Source organism: Pelodiscus sinensis, chromosome 1 (genome assembly GCF_049634645.1).
Source record: "Pelodiscus sinensis isolate JC-2024 chromosome 1, ASM4963464v1, whole genome shotgun sequence".
In the NCBI taxonomy this organism is placed as follows: Eukaryota; Metazoa; Chordata; order Testudines; family Trionychidae; genus Pelodiscus; species Pelodiscus sinensis.
In genome coordinates, this window is record NC_134711.1 from 23,075,486 (window position 1) to 23,092,201 (window position 16,716).

Genomic DNA, 16,716 nt, shown 5'->3' on the forward strand with positions numbered 1-16,716 from the left:
ACCACGATTATGAGGTATCTGCCCTGTTTTCTGACAGTCTGTCCTGAAGTAGGCACTCTCATTTGTGAGCCACTTCTGACAGTATGACTTTCTCCACATGTGATGGTGGAGGAGATGACATGGTCCACAATTTTAATTTTTAAGTATAATTTTATTATACTCAAATATTAAGAATCAGGAATTTTGTAGCATATAAAAACAGATATCTAAAGCAAGAAATATTTGTTTAAAAATCAAAATAAAATAAATAAATGATCAACAGAAACTTCAAACACTGCCTGTGCACATGCATATTATAATTTTGTTTATGTTATTATGCATAAACTACTTTTGCCAAGGACTACCTATTTTGCTGTGCTATTAATATCACTGCAACTTGTGATGCAAGAACTCCCACCCATTTCTGAGAACAGTGAAGGCAGTTTATCTGTGAGTTCACAGGCTGCTAGCTGCCTTTATAAAAAGTTCTTCCAATTTTTCATACTTCCTCACTGAGCTAGTTTCACTGCAGAGATGAAGAAGCTCATTTACTTAGTCTTGTTTAAGACAGCTCTGATTGCTTTTACAAATGTCTCTGCACTTGCAAATGAAGATACAGAAAATGTTAGAGAAGGAAACGCCATTGGTGCTTGTCCCATAAAGTTCAAAACCAGTGGGAAATGTGAAGGAGAGGAATGTCCATATCAGATAAATCTGCCTTCGATGACCATCCAGTTACCTAAGCAGTTCAGACTGATTGAAAAGACTCTCAAAGAAGTACAGAAACTTAAAGATGAAGTAAACAACTTGAAGAAATCTTGCCAAGATTGCAAGCTGCAGGCAGATGACAACAACGAAAAAGATGGTACAGAAGTCTCAACAGAGTACAGTAAGATACAAGATAACAGAATAAAGGAATTACAGAGCAAAGTTAAGAAACTGTCAGCCAGTTTGAAGAATGCAGAGAATCAGATCCACTTAGTAGAGGGTAATCTGGAAAAAAGGAACCTTATAAACATGGACAATGTAGAAAGCTATGTCAACGGCAAAATTGAAAATATGACAATTTTCTTCAACAGTAGGAATGTCATATGTTCTTCTGAGTGTCCAGTCATAGAATCAAGACCTGGTATGTGAAGCTTTATTTATAAGTTTTTTGTATTCTGTAGAAATATTTAATAGAATAATTTAAACATACTTCACAATTTAAACAAATACCTTTTTCACAAATTACAAAGTATTATAAAAGTTACTCTTACTGTAGGATTTGCTGGGAGATACTAAGTGCTTTCAACTTCCATTGGAGTTGCAGGTGCTCAGTACCTCTCAGGATTTGCTCTAACAGTACTTAAAATATAGCTCTCCAAAAAGGACATTTACTTTAAGATTTGTTGAGCAGATATGCGCATGGTATTTACTCATATTTGTATAGCAGTGTCATAGCAATTCAGGTTGAAATGAAAGTCCTTTATATATTTAAATTGTATTTTACTCTGTATTCAAACAGAAAATATCCACTTAATTCTGCATTATACTGAAAACTGAACAATTATTTTTGGCTCAAATGTCTTTTCACATTTTTGAGGGATTAGGGGAAGGGAAAGAGAAAGATCGGGTCCTAAAAGATTTCAATAATTTTACTATTTGCTATTTGACTGTGATAATGAAAGATCAAACAGAAACATCTCCAAACATCCTGGAATTGTATTAAAATAGCCTGGGAAGTATTAGCTAACAACAAAGGAATCTAGTGGAAGATGTAAGTTACACAGATGGATAAGAAAATCATTATCTACCAAAGCTACATGTACATGTAAGGCTTGGCTAAAAATGTAATCAACATTAACGTTTCTAAAATGAAAGGCACCCATAGCATTATTTTAGCAATAGTGGAATATTAGTAAGAATCTAATATATAAACAATGTAAAATGAGACATTAATGTGGGAGCTTGGGGATTTATTTCCTTTTAAATACCATGCTGTTCCAGACTCGTTTTTTTTACCTTTTAAAAATTCTGTTATGAAATTAAAAGGTTTGGAAATTAAAATTGAAATTAAAATTAAATTAAAAATGGACTTGATAGACTGTATCATATGAACTTTTAATTTTGGTAAATTAATAGGAATAACATTTTAATGTTTGCATTGTCTGTATATAATTAAAGTTTTGATATTGCATATCTTTACAAGAAATAGGCAATCATAAAAGTTTGACAGTGTCGTCTGCCATCCAAATACCATATATAAAAAGAAAAGAGTTTTCTAGTGGTAAAAACAATAATAATTTACTGTATTAATTTTTGAGCCAGCAAATTTCTTGACAATCCTCCTTGACAAACATAAGTTAAAAACATACAATGTATAAAATTAGACACAGGTATTTTCTCTACCAGATATCTTATTTGCGGGACCTGCCATGCTTCAGTCCCATCTACAATATTAGCCTATTTAAAGAATATCAAAGGGTATGTCTACACTGCAAAGTTAATTCGAAATAACAACCGTTATTTTGAATTAACTTTAATAGCATCTATACATGCAAATCACTATTTCAAAATTAATTCAAAATAGCGGCACGCTTAATTCGAATTTGGTAAATCTCATTCTACGAGGAGTAACGGAAAATTCGAAATAGCTATTTCGAATTAAGTGCTGTGTAGACACTTAATTTGAAATAGGGGGCCTCCTGCCCATCCCAGGGAGCACTGGTGGCCACTCTGGGCACAACTAGGAAAACTTACTCTCCTCTCCCCCAGCCCCGGAGACATTAAAGGAATAGATTCTGGCCACAGTGCCTGTGCCAGCTCCAAACCTGCCAGCCCAGAGCCAGCAGTGGTCACCGGACCAGCAAGTCACTGGCAGCCAGCCCTCCACCACTCCCCAGGAGCATTCTGCCAGCTCCCAGAAGCATGACGGGCTGGAGAAGGCAGGCGCCTTCCTGGTCCAGGATGGAGATCATGGACCTTATTCCGGTTTGGGGGGGATGCCCCCAATGTCCATGATCTCAGCACTAGACGGAGGAACACAGCCATCTATGGCAGGATAGCTGCCAGCCTAACCACCAAAGGCCACATGCGAACCCAGGAGCAGGTTTGCATGAAAATCAAGTTGGTCTGGCGAGATCCCCAACCCTGGGCTCTGAGCTTCCCCCCCCCTCCTTTTCCCCCTTACTTCCCCCTTCCAGCTCCCTCCTCCCAGGTTTCCCCCTCCCCTCTCCCACCCTCTCTCTTTCCCTCCCCCACCTCCTTTTCCCAGAGGTTCATCCCCCCAGTTTTGTTCAATAAACCCAGTTTCTATTTTTGAACATATGTGTCTTTTATCCTGACATCAGGAAGGCGGGTTAGGGAGGGGTAAGTGGAAGGACGTGAGGGAGAAATGGGGCATGAACCCCCAGTCGGGAGGACTGGGGTGGCTCTGAGGGCTCCTTGGGGTGGACACTCTCCTGTAGGGCCTCCTGGATCCTGACAGCCCCCGATGAACCCCCTGGATGGCAGCCTGCAGCAAGTACAGCCGGGCTGATGGCAACGACCCCACGAGACACACCGGCATGCCCAGGGGCAGCTCTGGCTCCATGTGGCCGAGTGCTGTGGTGTCCCGAGTGCAGGCACTCAGGGCGCTCCAGGACAGGACTGCTTTGCTGTCCCTCATTAAGGTAGACAAGCAAGTGGGGAACCCTGAGAACTGTCTGTCCAGGGTGGGGGTAGGGTCCCTTTAAGCACGGAGCTCAGTTAGCCTCAGGCAGCAGCTCCACACACTAAGTCCTAACCTGATGCCCTGCCAGCACTGGTTCTGGCCAGCCTTAACTTCGGTTCAGGATCCACTCAGTGTGGATGCACTATTTCGAAATAGCAAAATGCTTTTTCAAAATAGTTTTTGTGTATAGATGTGTTATTTCGAATTAGCTTAATTCGAATTAACTATTTCGAATTAAGTTAATTCGAAATAGCACTGTAGTGTAGACATACTCAAAGAAACTTGCCAATAGTACAGTGAATGCACTGCTGAAATTCTGAAAAAATAATCAGCAAAATCACAAACAGGACAGGACATATGAACAACTTTATGTTATAACAATATCTTTTTAGATGCTAGTATTCAAATGTCATGCTTCAGTTACAAGATTATTACAAAGGTCAGGAAAGAACTTTTCTTACCCATAATATATAATTTTTCATGATTAGGTAGGTGCAGTCTAGAGCCACCAATTACCATCACCACCATCTTTTTCTGAAACTTAAGTTTCTGGTCACTAGCATAGTTTAGTCTAGTCTTGATAAATCTATATTCTTGCGTTACTACAGTTTGTACCTCCCTGGTCCAGCAACCTTAGGGTGCTGAAGCAGGGAAGACTAGTCCTGAAGCAGGGAATTTGCATACCAGGGGAGTTAAATGCGGTGGGGGCTCCGCTTTTCCCCAGACAGCTGCAATGCCACCCAGGGCTCTGCTCTCCACACATCATAGGGAAAGGGGGCAGTAGATCTCCCTCCCTCTACCCTAGCAGCTCTGCTGCAGCCTAGAGTTCCACTCTCCCCACAGTGGCCAAGGACTCCACTGCCACCTGAAGATCCACTCTCTCCATAGTATCTTCAATGCTGCCTGGGGCCCTGTGCTCCCATGGTGGCACTGTGCTCCCTAGTGGCACTACGGCTGTCTGGGGCTTAGTTGCTGCCGAGCATCTCTGTACTGCCCCCTAGCACTCTGCTGCCACCTGGAGCTTTGCACTGCACCAAGAAGCTTTGCTGCTGCCTGGAGGGCTCCATACTCCACTGAGTGGCTCTGCTGCCACTTGGGGGGGCTCCGTGCTCTTCCTGGCTGCTCTGTGCTCCCCTCCCCAGCACCTCCACCAAGGCATGGGGGGCTCTGTGCTCCCCTCCAGCAGCGTGCTGTTGCCCTCCACACAGTGACAGAGAGCTCCACTCTCCCTCTCCAACAGAGACTGGGGGCTCTGCATTCCTTCCGGTGACTCTGCTGCCCCCAGGACTCCTTCTCAGCCCTCTAGCTTGGCAATGCTCCTGGCCCTAGCACGCAGCTTATCCCTGTGAGTGCTTGCATGGATGGGTGTTGACAGACAAGGGAAGTCCAGATTAGGGAGTTTCAACCTGTATAACTCATGCAGAAAAGGTAACTGATACTAAGTAATGTTCAATCTACAGTCTAAATCCAGACAGGTAAAAATATGAATACATAATCTATCTATCTATCTCTATTTATTTATTTATTTTAGAGTGCATCTGTCTGTTCATCAGTTTGTTCAAAAACTCTGCCTAAACTGTAAAAGCTAGCAAAACATGTAGATAGTGTACATGGACCACTTTGGAGTCTGTGTTAGTAACCCCTTTAATGTGGTCACCCCATCACCATTATCATCCTTTTTATACTTGCGGCACCGTCCGCACTGAAAAACAATCAATTTTGCCCGCATTACAGCTTCCCCTTGAACAACACCCGACAGCAGACGGTGGGGTAGGGGGACCCGGGCCCACCCAATCTCCCAGGTCCTGGCCCAGGGCTCTAAGTCAGGGATGACTCCTCCCTGGCCTGGCTGACTGGGGAGTTTCCCCTAAACACATAAGCCCACGGGCTCCACGACCCCGCCCTGGGCCACTTCCTACCTCTGCGTCCAGGTCCTTTCTCTTCCCTTTGTTAGGGTGAGGGATGCCCTTTTTCACCCCAAAAGTGAAGGTCACGCCCTTCCTGGTGAATTCTTGCCTGTCCACCCCACGGACGAATCTCAGACTTTCCTCCTCCCTTTCCCCCGGCAAGACCCAGGGCCTTTTTCTCACCCTCCATGGCGAGCCCAGTGCACTTATGACGTCCCTGCTAAGCCAATGGGTGACGTCATCAACCGGTGCCCATCGCCCTGGCGCATCTCGCCTCTTCTGCACCTGCGCTGGCAATCTGCTTGACCCTGGCCGGTTCCACGGCCAGAGCTGGAGTACCTGCCCCAGCTACTTCCTAGCAGTAGTCCCCACCGGGCCATCTCTCCTCTCTGGGCTCATGGCGTTTCACGTCAGTGCGGGGTTGTGTCACCCCATCACAGATAGTATCATGAGGTGTCGTGGGCACAACCCACTTTGTCATCTGAAGAAGTGGATTGTGCCCTCGAAAGCTCATGATACAATCTACATGTTTTGTTAGTCTTTAAGGTGCTGCTAGACTATTCGTTGTTTTAGAAGTTTTTCCAGTTACAGGCTAACTCAGCTACTCCTCTGAAGCTTGTAAAAGCTAGGACCACCAAATTTTGTATGCAGCTTCTTCTTACCCTAACTTAAACCAAGGTCAGGGTTTGGTTAGGCCTCGAAAATGGGCAGTGATGGGAATACGACTATTTCCCAGAACACGGAAAGAGAGGGAGCAGAAAGAGGAGGAATGCAAAAGTGAGGGGAGAGCCATGATACTGAAAGTGGCCACTAGAGGCAGTTGCAGCACCAAGAGAATGGCCAGCAGGCTTGGGCTCTGCCATCTTGCCTGCCAGAAGAGCAGTAAGGAGGCCCCCTGCTTAAAACCTGGAGTCTACAGGTCAGAGTGACTGCTGGAGGGAGGAAGCCCCTGGAGCCTGGTTCTCCGAGACAGTCTGCAGGCCACAGAGAAACAGGGCAACAGACAGGCCTGTTAGAAGGGGAGCTCAAGCTGTAGAGACTCCTACACTAAACTCCAGAGGTCCCAGGTGCAAATCTGCCTGAGGGCAGTTGCACTAACAGTGATAGTGGAAATATAATGGTAATACATGCTTTATGAAACTAGAAAGGATGACAATAGCTAGTTTTCCCTCATAGAACTGAATCCTTTGACTTAAATGAAGTCAATAGAAAAACTATGGTTAACTTAAATAGGAGTAGAGCTGGATCCAGAGAAGATGTATAATTGAGACAGATGCTCTTTGTTAACATCTATTCTGAAATTAAAGCCACTTAGCATTCTACCCAAGTCCACTGAAGTAAATGGGAGTCTTTGCACTAGCTTTAACAGGCTTTGGATGAGGCCCTAGATAAGAGCCTTAATATGGATTTAGAGGCTTAACTTAAGGTACCCAAGTTTAAAATTGTTTAAAATTGTTGTCTTTAGAACAGGGGTTGGCAACATGCAGCACGTATGCCATAAGTGGCACACAAGATGATTTTTGAGTAGCACGCGCAATGAAAGCCTAACAGCACAGGACAAGGAGCCTGAGCAGGTCCCTGGTGTGAGGGAGGGCGTAGCATTGAGGAATCTTCCCCCTGGAGAGATGCTCTTCTGCCATTGGTGCGAAGGGCCAGGGGGCTCCTGTCCTAGGTGCGGCACACACCTTTCCTGGCTCAGAGGTGGCGGTGGCAGACGGGGAAGAAGGTGGCTGGGAGGAGGTAAGGCATTCGTTCGGGCAGTACCTAGCTTTTCAGGGAGAAAATAAGGGCAGCACCCTGATTCCTAGGTGGGGAGCCATAGCCAAGGAGCCCTAGGGTTTGTGTGGTAGCCATGAGACCCCGTGAGGGGGTGTGCAAGAGCAGAGAGTTGATCAGCCTGGGAGACAGAAACCCCATTGCTACTCTATAGTGCACTGCCAAACAAGCACATGTACAGAGTGACGACTGCTGCTGCACTATCAGGCAGGGGCGATTCTTGAGTCCCTTAGAGGCTGGTAGCAGCTAGAGAGGGAGCAATGTGCAATTAAACTGCTTTCCTTTCTCCAGGCCTAGCTCCTAGCTAGTGAATTTGCAAAAAGACTTCAACTGACAGGCAAGAAACATCAGATTTCTGATCTTAATTCTCCTTAAATCACCTGGTAGGGGGTTCCAGAAGCTTGTGGGTTTGTATGGAAGAAAGCAACCCTTAAAGAGCAAGTTGGGGTAAGGATGTTAAAATGCAGTTAATTGTACAAGAGCCTCAAAGGAGGAATGTGGAAGTGTCTATAGACACTTATAAGCAAATGCTTATTGGATAGTCAATTAGTCACTAGTCTTTAGTATCTTTAATTTGAGGATGACCATTGAGTATTGTAGGCACTGAAGCATGTGTTTCCTCTGAGCACAGAGCTGATATGACCAGAAAGAGAGCAATGATATGACCAGAAAGAAAGCAATGTTTCCAAGATGCCTCTCTGTTCTTATCTATGCAGGTGCTAAGTGTTGTCAAGCACATTTAAATGGTTTTTCTCTTCAATAGATATTACTGGCATGTGGTAAGATGTTTATATGGTGAAAGAATTTACAGTATTGTGGCTATTTACATTCACTGTAAGATCTGCATCTTAATTTAAATAGAAGTGAATAAGTTAAATCTTGGCACACCACTTTAGAAAGGTTGCCGACCCCTGCTCTAGACTCTGGATGCTAAAAAAAAAGTTGAATATACCAGAAATCTTCTTCCATGACTCTAAGTGATATGCGTGTTAAAGTAAAACAAAGAAAACTATTATTAACTATTAGTATTTTCATGTGTTAGAGTTCAAAACTCAGGAGTGGCGGGGAAGTCACTTACGTAATACAAGAATATCCTTGACAATGTTTAAACAACGAGAAGTCCTGTGGCACCTTATAGACTAACAGATTTATTGGAGCATAAGTTTTCGTGGGCAAAGACTTACTTTGTCAGATGCATGACATGACATGCATCTGACAAAGTGGGTCTTTGTCCACAAAAGCTTGTGCTCCAATAAATCTGTTAGGGTATGTCTACACTACCACCCTACTTCGAACTAGGGTGGTTAATGTAGTCATACGGAGTTGCAAATGAAGCCCGGGATGTGAATTTCCTGGGCTTCATTTGCATAAAGCTGGGCGCTGCCATTTTTAAATGTCCGCTAGTGTGGACTCCGTGCCGCACGGCTACACGCGGCACAGACTAGATAGTTCGGACTAGGCTTCCTAGTCCGAACTACCGTTACTCCTCATTTTAAATTTTCTCTTTCTGAAGTTTTTGCATACATTTCTTTGTGTCCCTCTAGCAGCTAAATAATCCAGGAGTCCTAACTCCCTTCTGTAGCCTGAGAACAGTACTTCCTCTTGATGAGCAGGTTATTACTAATAATAATGTTTGCATTTTTCTAGTATTGATAGACAATTAAAACATGTCTATCAAATACTCCCATGCATTTAAATTATTTTGTAGTAGGAATAAACAAACTCAAAATATTTACCAACTCTTAAAATGCTTCCTCTGAAAGACATCAATGAAATACTACCTATATCGTATTAATGAATATATTGTGTTGAGGAATATGAAGTTCTAGGAACATGTAATTTATAGCATTTCCTGGGAAAACTCTTGAGCACAGCGTCAATACTAGTTAAGTAGTTATAGATGGGTTTCTAATCTTCAGGAAACATCTGGAAAATGTTTTGCATAAAATAAATTATTGATAGGAAGATGAGTTACGTAAATGGATAGGTATATTGAATATTTCTTTATTATAAAGCCAGAAATTCCATATGCACAGGAAAGTGCTGTCATTTTTCTAGCTACATCTTTCTAGGAACCATAGACTCGGTCATAAGACAACATTACTAGTTTCCTCCTACTTCATAAAGTATTGTAAATAACTGAGATATGAAAAATTCTCACTGTCTAGACCAGAGGTGGACAATAATTTTTAAAAAGGGGACCACTTCAGAAATTTCTGACGTGGCTCTGGGGCCAGGAGACTTCTTGTGCTCCCCCCCTCCCGAATGGCCTGGGGTAGAGGAGAGCAAGAAGTCTTTCCCCTTCTTCCCTCCCTGCGTCCCCCGCCCCGCCCCCTAGAGAGAAATACCAGCTGTTTTAAAACAGCTGGCAGCTCCCTTCACACACCTAGCAGAAGAAGACATCACACGCTCTCCCTGCCCCCAGGCCAGTCAGCTCGCCCCACAAGAGCGTGTGGTGGCTAGAGAGACACTCCAGCTGTTTTCAACCAGACAGCGTGCCTCTCTAGCCCAGGGGTGGGCAAAGGGCCCTCTATGGGCCAGATTTGGCCCGTAGCTACCCTGTCACTTCCCCACTCCCAAGCCAAGCAGGGTCTGGGGGGGCGGGAGTGCATAGTGGCTAGAGAGACATGCCAGCTCTTCCCCCCCCCCCCCCCCCCCCCCCCGCAGGTGTGTGGCAGCTAGAGATAAAAGTTGGCTGTTTTAAAACTGCCGGCTGTCTCTCTAGCCGCTGATTGTTCTTCCAAGGCTGATGAGACTTCACGCACTCTCCCGCCCCTAAGCCCTCATTAGCTTGGGGGTGAGGAGCAGCAGGGCATCCGCGGGCCAAATCCACTGGGTTGGCAGGCTGGATGCAGCCCACGGAGGGCTCTTTGCCCACCCCGGTCTAGACGAATAGCCAATAATAAGAACCATCTTTAAGCCATCCTTATATGAAATAAACTCATATGACATATTATAGCATCAAAGATACTAAATTATAATTGTTAATATGACAAAGGATAATTAAATCATTCCACAAGAGGAGCAAATTCTACAATACATAGGCAAAATTAAGGTACATTTGAATATTTGTGTTTAAAAGCATTTGAAATAACAGAACTGAGATATTATGCCAATTTTGCCACCGCAATATGCCAACATTAGCAAACAGAAGAAGGATCCAACAGTGGAATGTGTTCACAGGGGAATAGATTTTATCTGGAAATAGCAAGCAACTTCACTGCGTGAAAAGGAAAGAGAGGATGAGGCCAGCTTGGTCACAAGTAGGTAATTTTGGCCAAAAATGAAGTGCTATCAGGGGAGTTGGACAGCCATCAAATGCAGCAAGCAGTTCCTGATGGTGAACTGCTATGGAGTAGCTCTGACAGAAATAAATACAAGTTGCTCATACTTACCAGAACTCTGACTACTGAAACACTACTTGGCCTCTGGAAAAAAAGTCACCCCAATTGGTGCAACCCTCAGGTTATGTGTTTTGCACCTCATTGACCCAGCTTTGTGGAATTTAACTTATTATCCTTTAAGGATATGCATGCAAGAATTAAGCAGCAAGACAATTTTATGGAACTATGTAGTATTTTTAGACTAACAATCATTTGTACAGCTTTTCATAGCTTTTGATCTAAGTAAAATAAGGAAGAGAACTTCCAGGTAAGATATTACTAAAAGTGCTGAAGAATATACATTGTGGATTTTAAATGTATTTTTATTACTGAAGTCAGGAATGCTTGGTGTTGTTTACTAGATCTAAAATAAATAAATAAATACATAAATAAATAAAATTAAATGACTGTCCATACTAATAGTATTTGTTTTTCCCCCCAGTTGTACAACTAATATATAAAGACTGTGCAGACCATTATGCAGCAGGTAGAAGCAGTAATGGAATCTACAGAGTTATTCCCGATCCAAAAATGAATAGCTTTGAAGTTTATTGTGACATGGAATCAATGGGAGGTGGCTGGACAGTGCTACAGATGCGTCAAGATGGTAGCACTAACTTCAACAGAACATGGAATGACTACAAAAATGGCTTTGGAAATCTGAGCAGGGAGTTTTGGCTGGGGAATGATAAAATTCATCTTCTAACCAAAAGCAAGGAGATGCAACTGAGAATTGAGATTGAAGATTTCAATGGTAAAAGAGAGTATGCTAAATATGAACAGTTCTATGTAGCCAATGAATATCTCAAGTACCGTCTAAGTGTCAGTGGTTATAGTGGTACCGCTGGAGATGCCATGCACTTCAATAAACATTACAACCATGATCAAAAATTCTTTACTACGCCAGACAAAGACAATGATATGTATCCATCAGGAAATTGTGGGGCTTACTACAGCTCTGGCTGGTGGTTTGATAAATGTTTGTCTGCCAATCTAAATGGCAAATACTATCAAGAAAAATACAAAGGTATTCGCAATGGGATTTTCTGGGGCACCTGGCATGATTTTTCCCATGATATTCCAAATGGTTATAAGAAAGCTTTTAAAAGGGTAAAAATGATGATCAGACCCAAAGTCTTTATGCCATAAATCAGTATCCTCTGCTGTAATGAGTTTGTATTAGGTCATACTAAAACTATCATACTTACTCAGTATCATATTCAAAATGCAAATATTAGGAGTATTTTAACATTCAATTTAATATAATTCTTCCAAGATGAAAGTGCCTCAACATAAAGGCTACATCTACACTGGCCCCTTTTCCGTACTTTGAAGTAAGAATAAGAGCCTCCGGAAAAGGGCACTTTTTCCGGAGGATCGGGGCCAGTCTAGACGCTCTTTTCCGGCTTTTTTAAAAGCCGGAAAAAAGCGGCGGACATTTTTATTTAAATGCCGCGGGGGATATTTAAATCCCCCGCGGATTTCCCTACGACGACTGCTGAAATTTACATGCCCCTTCCGGAAAAGGGGCCAGTGTAGACGTAGCCAAAATGTTTATAGATCCCCTATCTTGCCTTATAAAGTCTCAGGGGGTAGCTGTGTTGGTCTGTAACTTTAAAAACAATTAGTAGTCCTGTGACACCTTAGGGAATGTCTACACTAGGAAATTATTTCAAAATAACTTATTTGAAAATAATAACTCCCAAAATAACTATTTTGAAATAGCATGTCCACACTACAGGGAAGCCTCAAAATTAATCTGAGGCAGGCTCCCTTAGGCTACGTCTAGACTGCATCCCTCTGTCAGCAGAGGGATGCAAATCAAGCACTTTGAAAGTGAAAATGAAGCCGGGATTTAAATATCCCGTTCTTCATTTACATAAAGATGTCTGCTGCTTTTTTTGGAAACGGGGCTTTTTAAAAAAAAACAGCAGTTTAGGAGGATCTCTCGAAAGAGGGTTGTATTTTTGAATGATCCCCTCTAGACTGCCAGGTTTTTGGGTTTTTTTTGAAAAAGCTCAGTTTTAAAAAAAGCGGCAGCCATCTTTATGCAAATGAAGCACGGGATATTTAAATCCCGGCTTCATTTTCACTTTCAAAGTGCTTGATTTGCATCCCTCTGCCTAATCTACATCTCTCTGTTGACAGAGTGGCGTAGTCTAGACACAGCCTTAATGTTAATTTAGAGTCCCAGGAAGCACTGGGGAGCAATTACTTTGAAGGATTCTGGGGAGTAGTTATTTTGAAATAGCAGCAGTGGACCGTCCACACTACCACTATTTCAAAATAATAATTTTGAAATAAGTGTTATTCCTTGGGGAAAGCAGGAGTAATTATTTCAAAATAACCAGCCCTTTATTTCAAAATAATGGGCTCGATAGTGTGGACGCTCTGCTTGTTATTTCAGAATAATTCCCTAGTATAGGCTTTTGTGGGTAAAACCCACTTGATTGGTTGAACTGGGATTTACCCATGAACAGGCCCAGCCAAAGAGTTTGCAGGGCCCAATTCAGCATGCTGACAGCAGGGCTCTGCTGGTGGATGCTCTAATTTAAGTCAAACCCAGTTGTGGGGTTTCAGAGTCCAGCCCAGGAAGCACAAGTTGTTCACTGGATATATTCAACAACATACTATCCAGGTCAGATTCTCTGCTGACCTGTGTGACTCTCCTGTCCAAACAGATAAAACACAATGTGTGGCAGACAGGGAGAAAAGCAAGCAACTTGGAGCTGCAGCCTAGCTCATTAGGACCAGAGCTGTCAACATACATGCGGGCCGAGCCAGCTCCCATAGCCTTACCAATGCAGCCAGGCTGGAGCCCAGACGCCCACAGGGGATAGCGGGGGACCCCAACTGGGGCAATGGCAGGGTGCCAGGCTGCGGGCTGGCTGGGCAGGTACTTATGGAGATCTTCTGCATGAAGGCCAGCGAGATGAGCAACAGCAGTAGCTCTACGGTGATGCAGGTGACGAGCTTGTCCAGCATCAGCTCCAGCCGCAGTCCCTTGTACTTGGGCAGTATGGGGCCCAAGACAGCCGCCTTGCTTGCCTTGACCTAAGGCTGGGCCTACACATGAAAGCTCAAGATACTATATATTTTTGTTAGTCTCTAAAGTGCCCCAGCACTATTCTCTGTTTTGCCTTATAAAGATAGTTTTAATGCATCAGAGATCAATCCTGAATTTGAATGCATTGATTTTAATGTTTTACATCAATTATCTTTATATATCTATGTAAATATTATAAAGAACATTTTTGATAGATCATTTATACTTTTAACATCTGCAGCATACCATGTTTCTTAAGCCTACAATTTTTAAGGACTTCTACAAAAGGCAGCTGAATGAAAATACATATATTTTGCCTCAAAATATCTCACAAGCATTTATGATTACATATGTAGCTTAGATTATATATATATTTAGGATGTAACTTGTATCTACTTATATGCTTATAACAGTAGCGGAGAAGGCATGAGCCCTTTAAATAGAAGCATATAAAAGGCTCTCACATCCCCAGCTTCAAGGCAACACTCTAGAAGTGAACGAGGGAATAGTGAGCTCTTTAAATAGCAGGAGTTGAAAGGGCTCACATCTCCCACCCTCCGCTAACATGATGCCTGGGATCCACAGGAGAGATGTGAGCCCTTTCAACTCCTGCTATTTAAAGACCCTACCCCTTCTTCCTAAGGCCCCACCCCTTCTGCCTGAGGTCCCACCCCTTCAAAGTGCCCCCCTAGAAAAATTATTACCACCCCTGCCTTAGAGCCTAACACCCTGTGGTTTCAGACCCAAATGTCACTTCCCCTGCATCTTCTAATCAAGGTGAACTTCACAAGGTTGCAGGGATTCAAACTTAATTTTTTTTAACTTGTTGGAATTTTTAATGTATAATTAGGAAAAAAAGATTATGTAAAAAAAACACACATATTTATACAATCAGAGTAGGGTACTCCCACATTTGATGAGCTTGTCTCCATTAATATCAAAGAAAAATTACATCCATTGAATGACTTTTTTATGCAATGGACAGAAGGGAAGCAGAGATTTTCTTGTTATTGATACTCTAAGAAATAAAATATAAACAGATGTTTAAACATTTCATGAATTACAAACCAAAGAGACATCCCAAGTCATATAATAATTACTGTGAATGTAAATGTGACAATATTAAGGCCTTGGCTGTACTTAGACAGGGTTTGCCAGTATAAGTACACTGACAAACCCTCCTAGTACAGACACAGGTTATACTGGCTCCCAGAATGAAATAAGCTATCGTGGGAGAAAGACTTTTTGCTGGTATAACTGCATCTACAGGTGGGCTTTTCCTGGCATAGTTATGACAGTTAGGGGTATGACTTTTTCCACACCTAACCAACATAGCTATGATAGCAAAACTTCTGTGTGTAGTCAGGTCCAATATTTACAAACATGACAGTTACTACATTTCAGTATTACAAATGAACTGTGCATTAGTGATTTATATACAATGATTTATGGTGACAATGACCAAATTATAAGATATTAATATATTTTAAAGGTATGATAAGTATTTTGAAGGATATTTTGATGTAAAATGTCATTTGCTTTATTATATTTTCATTTTAAAAGATGGATGAAAGATTTTAATGCTATTAGATGTATAATCTTTGCTTGAGAACACATTTTGAAGTTACATTATATTTATTTCAGGATAAAAAGGAATTAAAGTTTTTGATGCACTGGCCAAAAGAGCAATTTTTATTTGAATATTTGTATATTTAATCAATTGGTATAAAGTGCACTAATTGTTCCTAAACCATGAAAAAAATGTTTTGAAACTTATTACTCAGCAAATTTGTTACAAGTGAAACTAATCTTTGTTTCTTGTTTAAATGTTCCTTTTTAAAAAAATATAGACATTTCAAAAACAGACTACAGAACTCTAATTTATTCTATTTACAGTATTTTTGACAGATGTTAAAAGGGAAAAAAATCTTTCTAATGTATATATATTTTTAAGCTGAATACTCCCTACCTAGAACTGTTGGGCTGGATTCTTCAGTTATTCACATTAGTATATATACTTTTATACAAGTCTAACTTCATTAATTTCAGAGATGTTACTCTCAATTTACACTGGTATGAATAAAAGCTTATTCATACCCATTATGTTCATATAACAGTTATACAGATTGAAGCTCTCTTATCCAGTACTCTCTGGTTTGGAAACATCCGTCATCTGGAATGAGTTTTGTTAGTTTTTCATGGGTGTGGTCAAGTTTTCTGTGGTCCCATAAAGTTTCTTTACAGCCATCAGTCCTAGCTCTCAATGTTCTGTGCTGTTATTAAGCTCTAATTTACCCCTATATGTCCTCTAACAACCCAGTAAGCAGTGGAAGTATTGGTAATACTGCTAGACAATATTGACCTCCAGTGGTCTGAAAGATTCTCTGGTTTGGATCTGGTCAGGTCCAGAGGATTCTAGACTAGAGAGGTTCAACTTATAATACTTGTTTTAAAGATTCAGTGTGCTGAATCCTAAAAAAACAGTACCTCACAAGTAGTTAATTTGATGTTCTATAACAATTCAAACACTGATGAAACAGACTGCAATAAACTAACTCAGAATGGCCAAATGCTGACAAAAGTGCTCCAGAATCACAGAATACCAGGACTGGAAGGGACATCAGGAGGTCATCGAGTCCAGTCCCCTGCCCTCATGGCAGGACCAAACACTGTCTAGACATCCCTGATAGACATTTATCTAACCTGCTCTTAAATATCTCCAAAGATGGAGATTCCACAACCTCCCTGGGCAATTTATTCCAGTGTTTGACTACCCTGACAGTTAGGAACTTTTTCCTAATGTCCAACCTAAACCTCCCTTGCTGCAGTTTATGCCCATTGCTTCTTGTTCTATCCTCAGAGGCCAAGATGAACAAGTTTTCTCCCTCTTCCTTATGACACCTTTTAGATACCTGAAAACTGCTATCATGT

The 16,716-nt window shown here is 41.9% G+C and overlaps 2 protein-coding genes across 2 annotated transcripts in view; one reads left to right on the top strand and one right to left on the bottom strand.

Moving 5' to 3' along the window:
- The window catches only part of CCDC146 (coiled-coil domain containing 146), a 164,842-nt gene that overhangs the window by 98,652 nt on the left and 49,474 nt on the right, over positions 1-16,716 (bottom strand). The window lies entirely within an intron of this gene.
- On the top strand, positions 403-15,651 carry FGL2 (fibrinogen like 2). The gene is made up of 2 exons (XM_006137522.4): positions 403-1,108; positions 11,182-15,651. The coding sequence occupies exons 1-2, from the start codon at positions 514-516 to the stop codon at positions 11,886-11,888; spliced, it is 1,302 nt and encodes a 433-aa protein (XP_006137584.1). The 5' UTR covers positions 403-513; the 3' UTR covers positions 11,889-15,651.

Coding starts and splice junctions, on each gene's coding strand:
- FGL2 (XM_006137522.4), top strand. CDS start 514: ATGAAGAAGCTCATTTACTTAGTCTTGTTTAAGACAGCTCTGATTGCT. Junction 1,109..11,181: donor AGTCATAGAATCAAGACCTG/GTATGTGAAGCT, acceptor TTTTCCCCCCAG/TTGTACAACTAATATATAAA.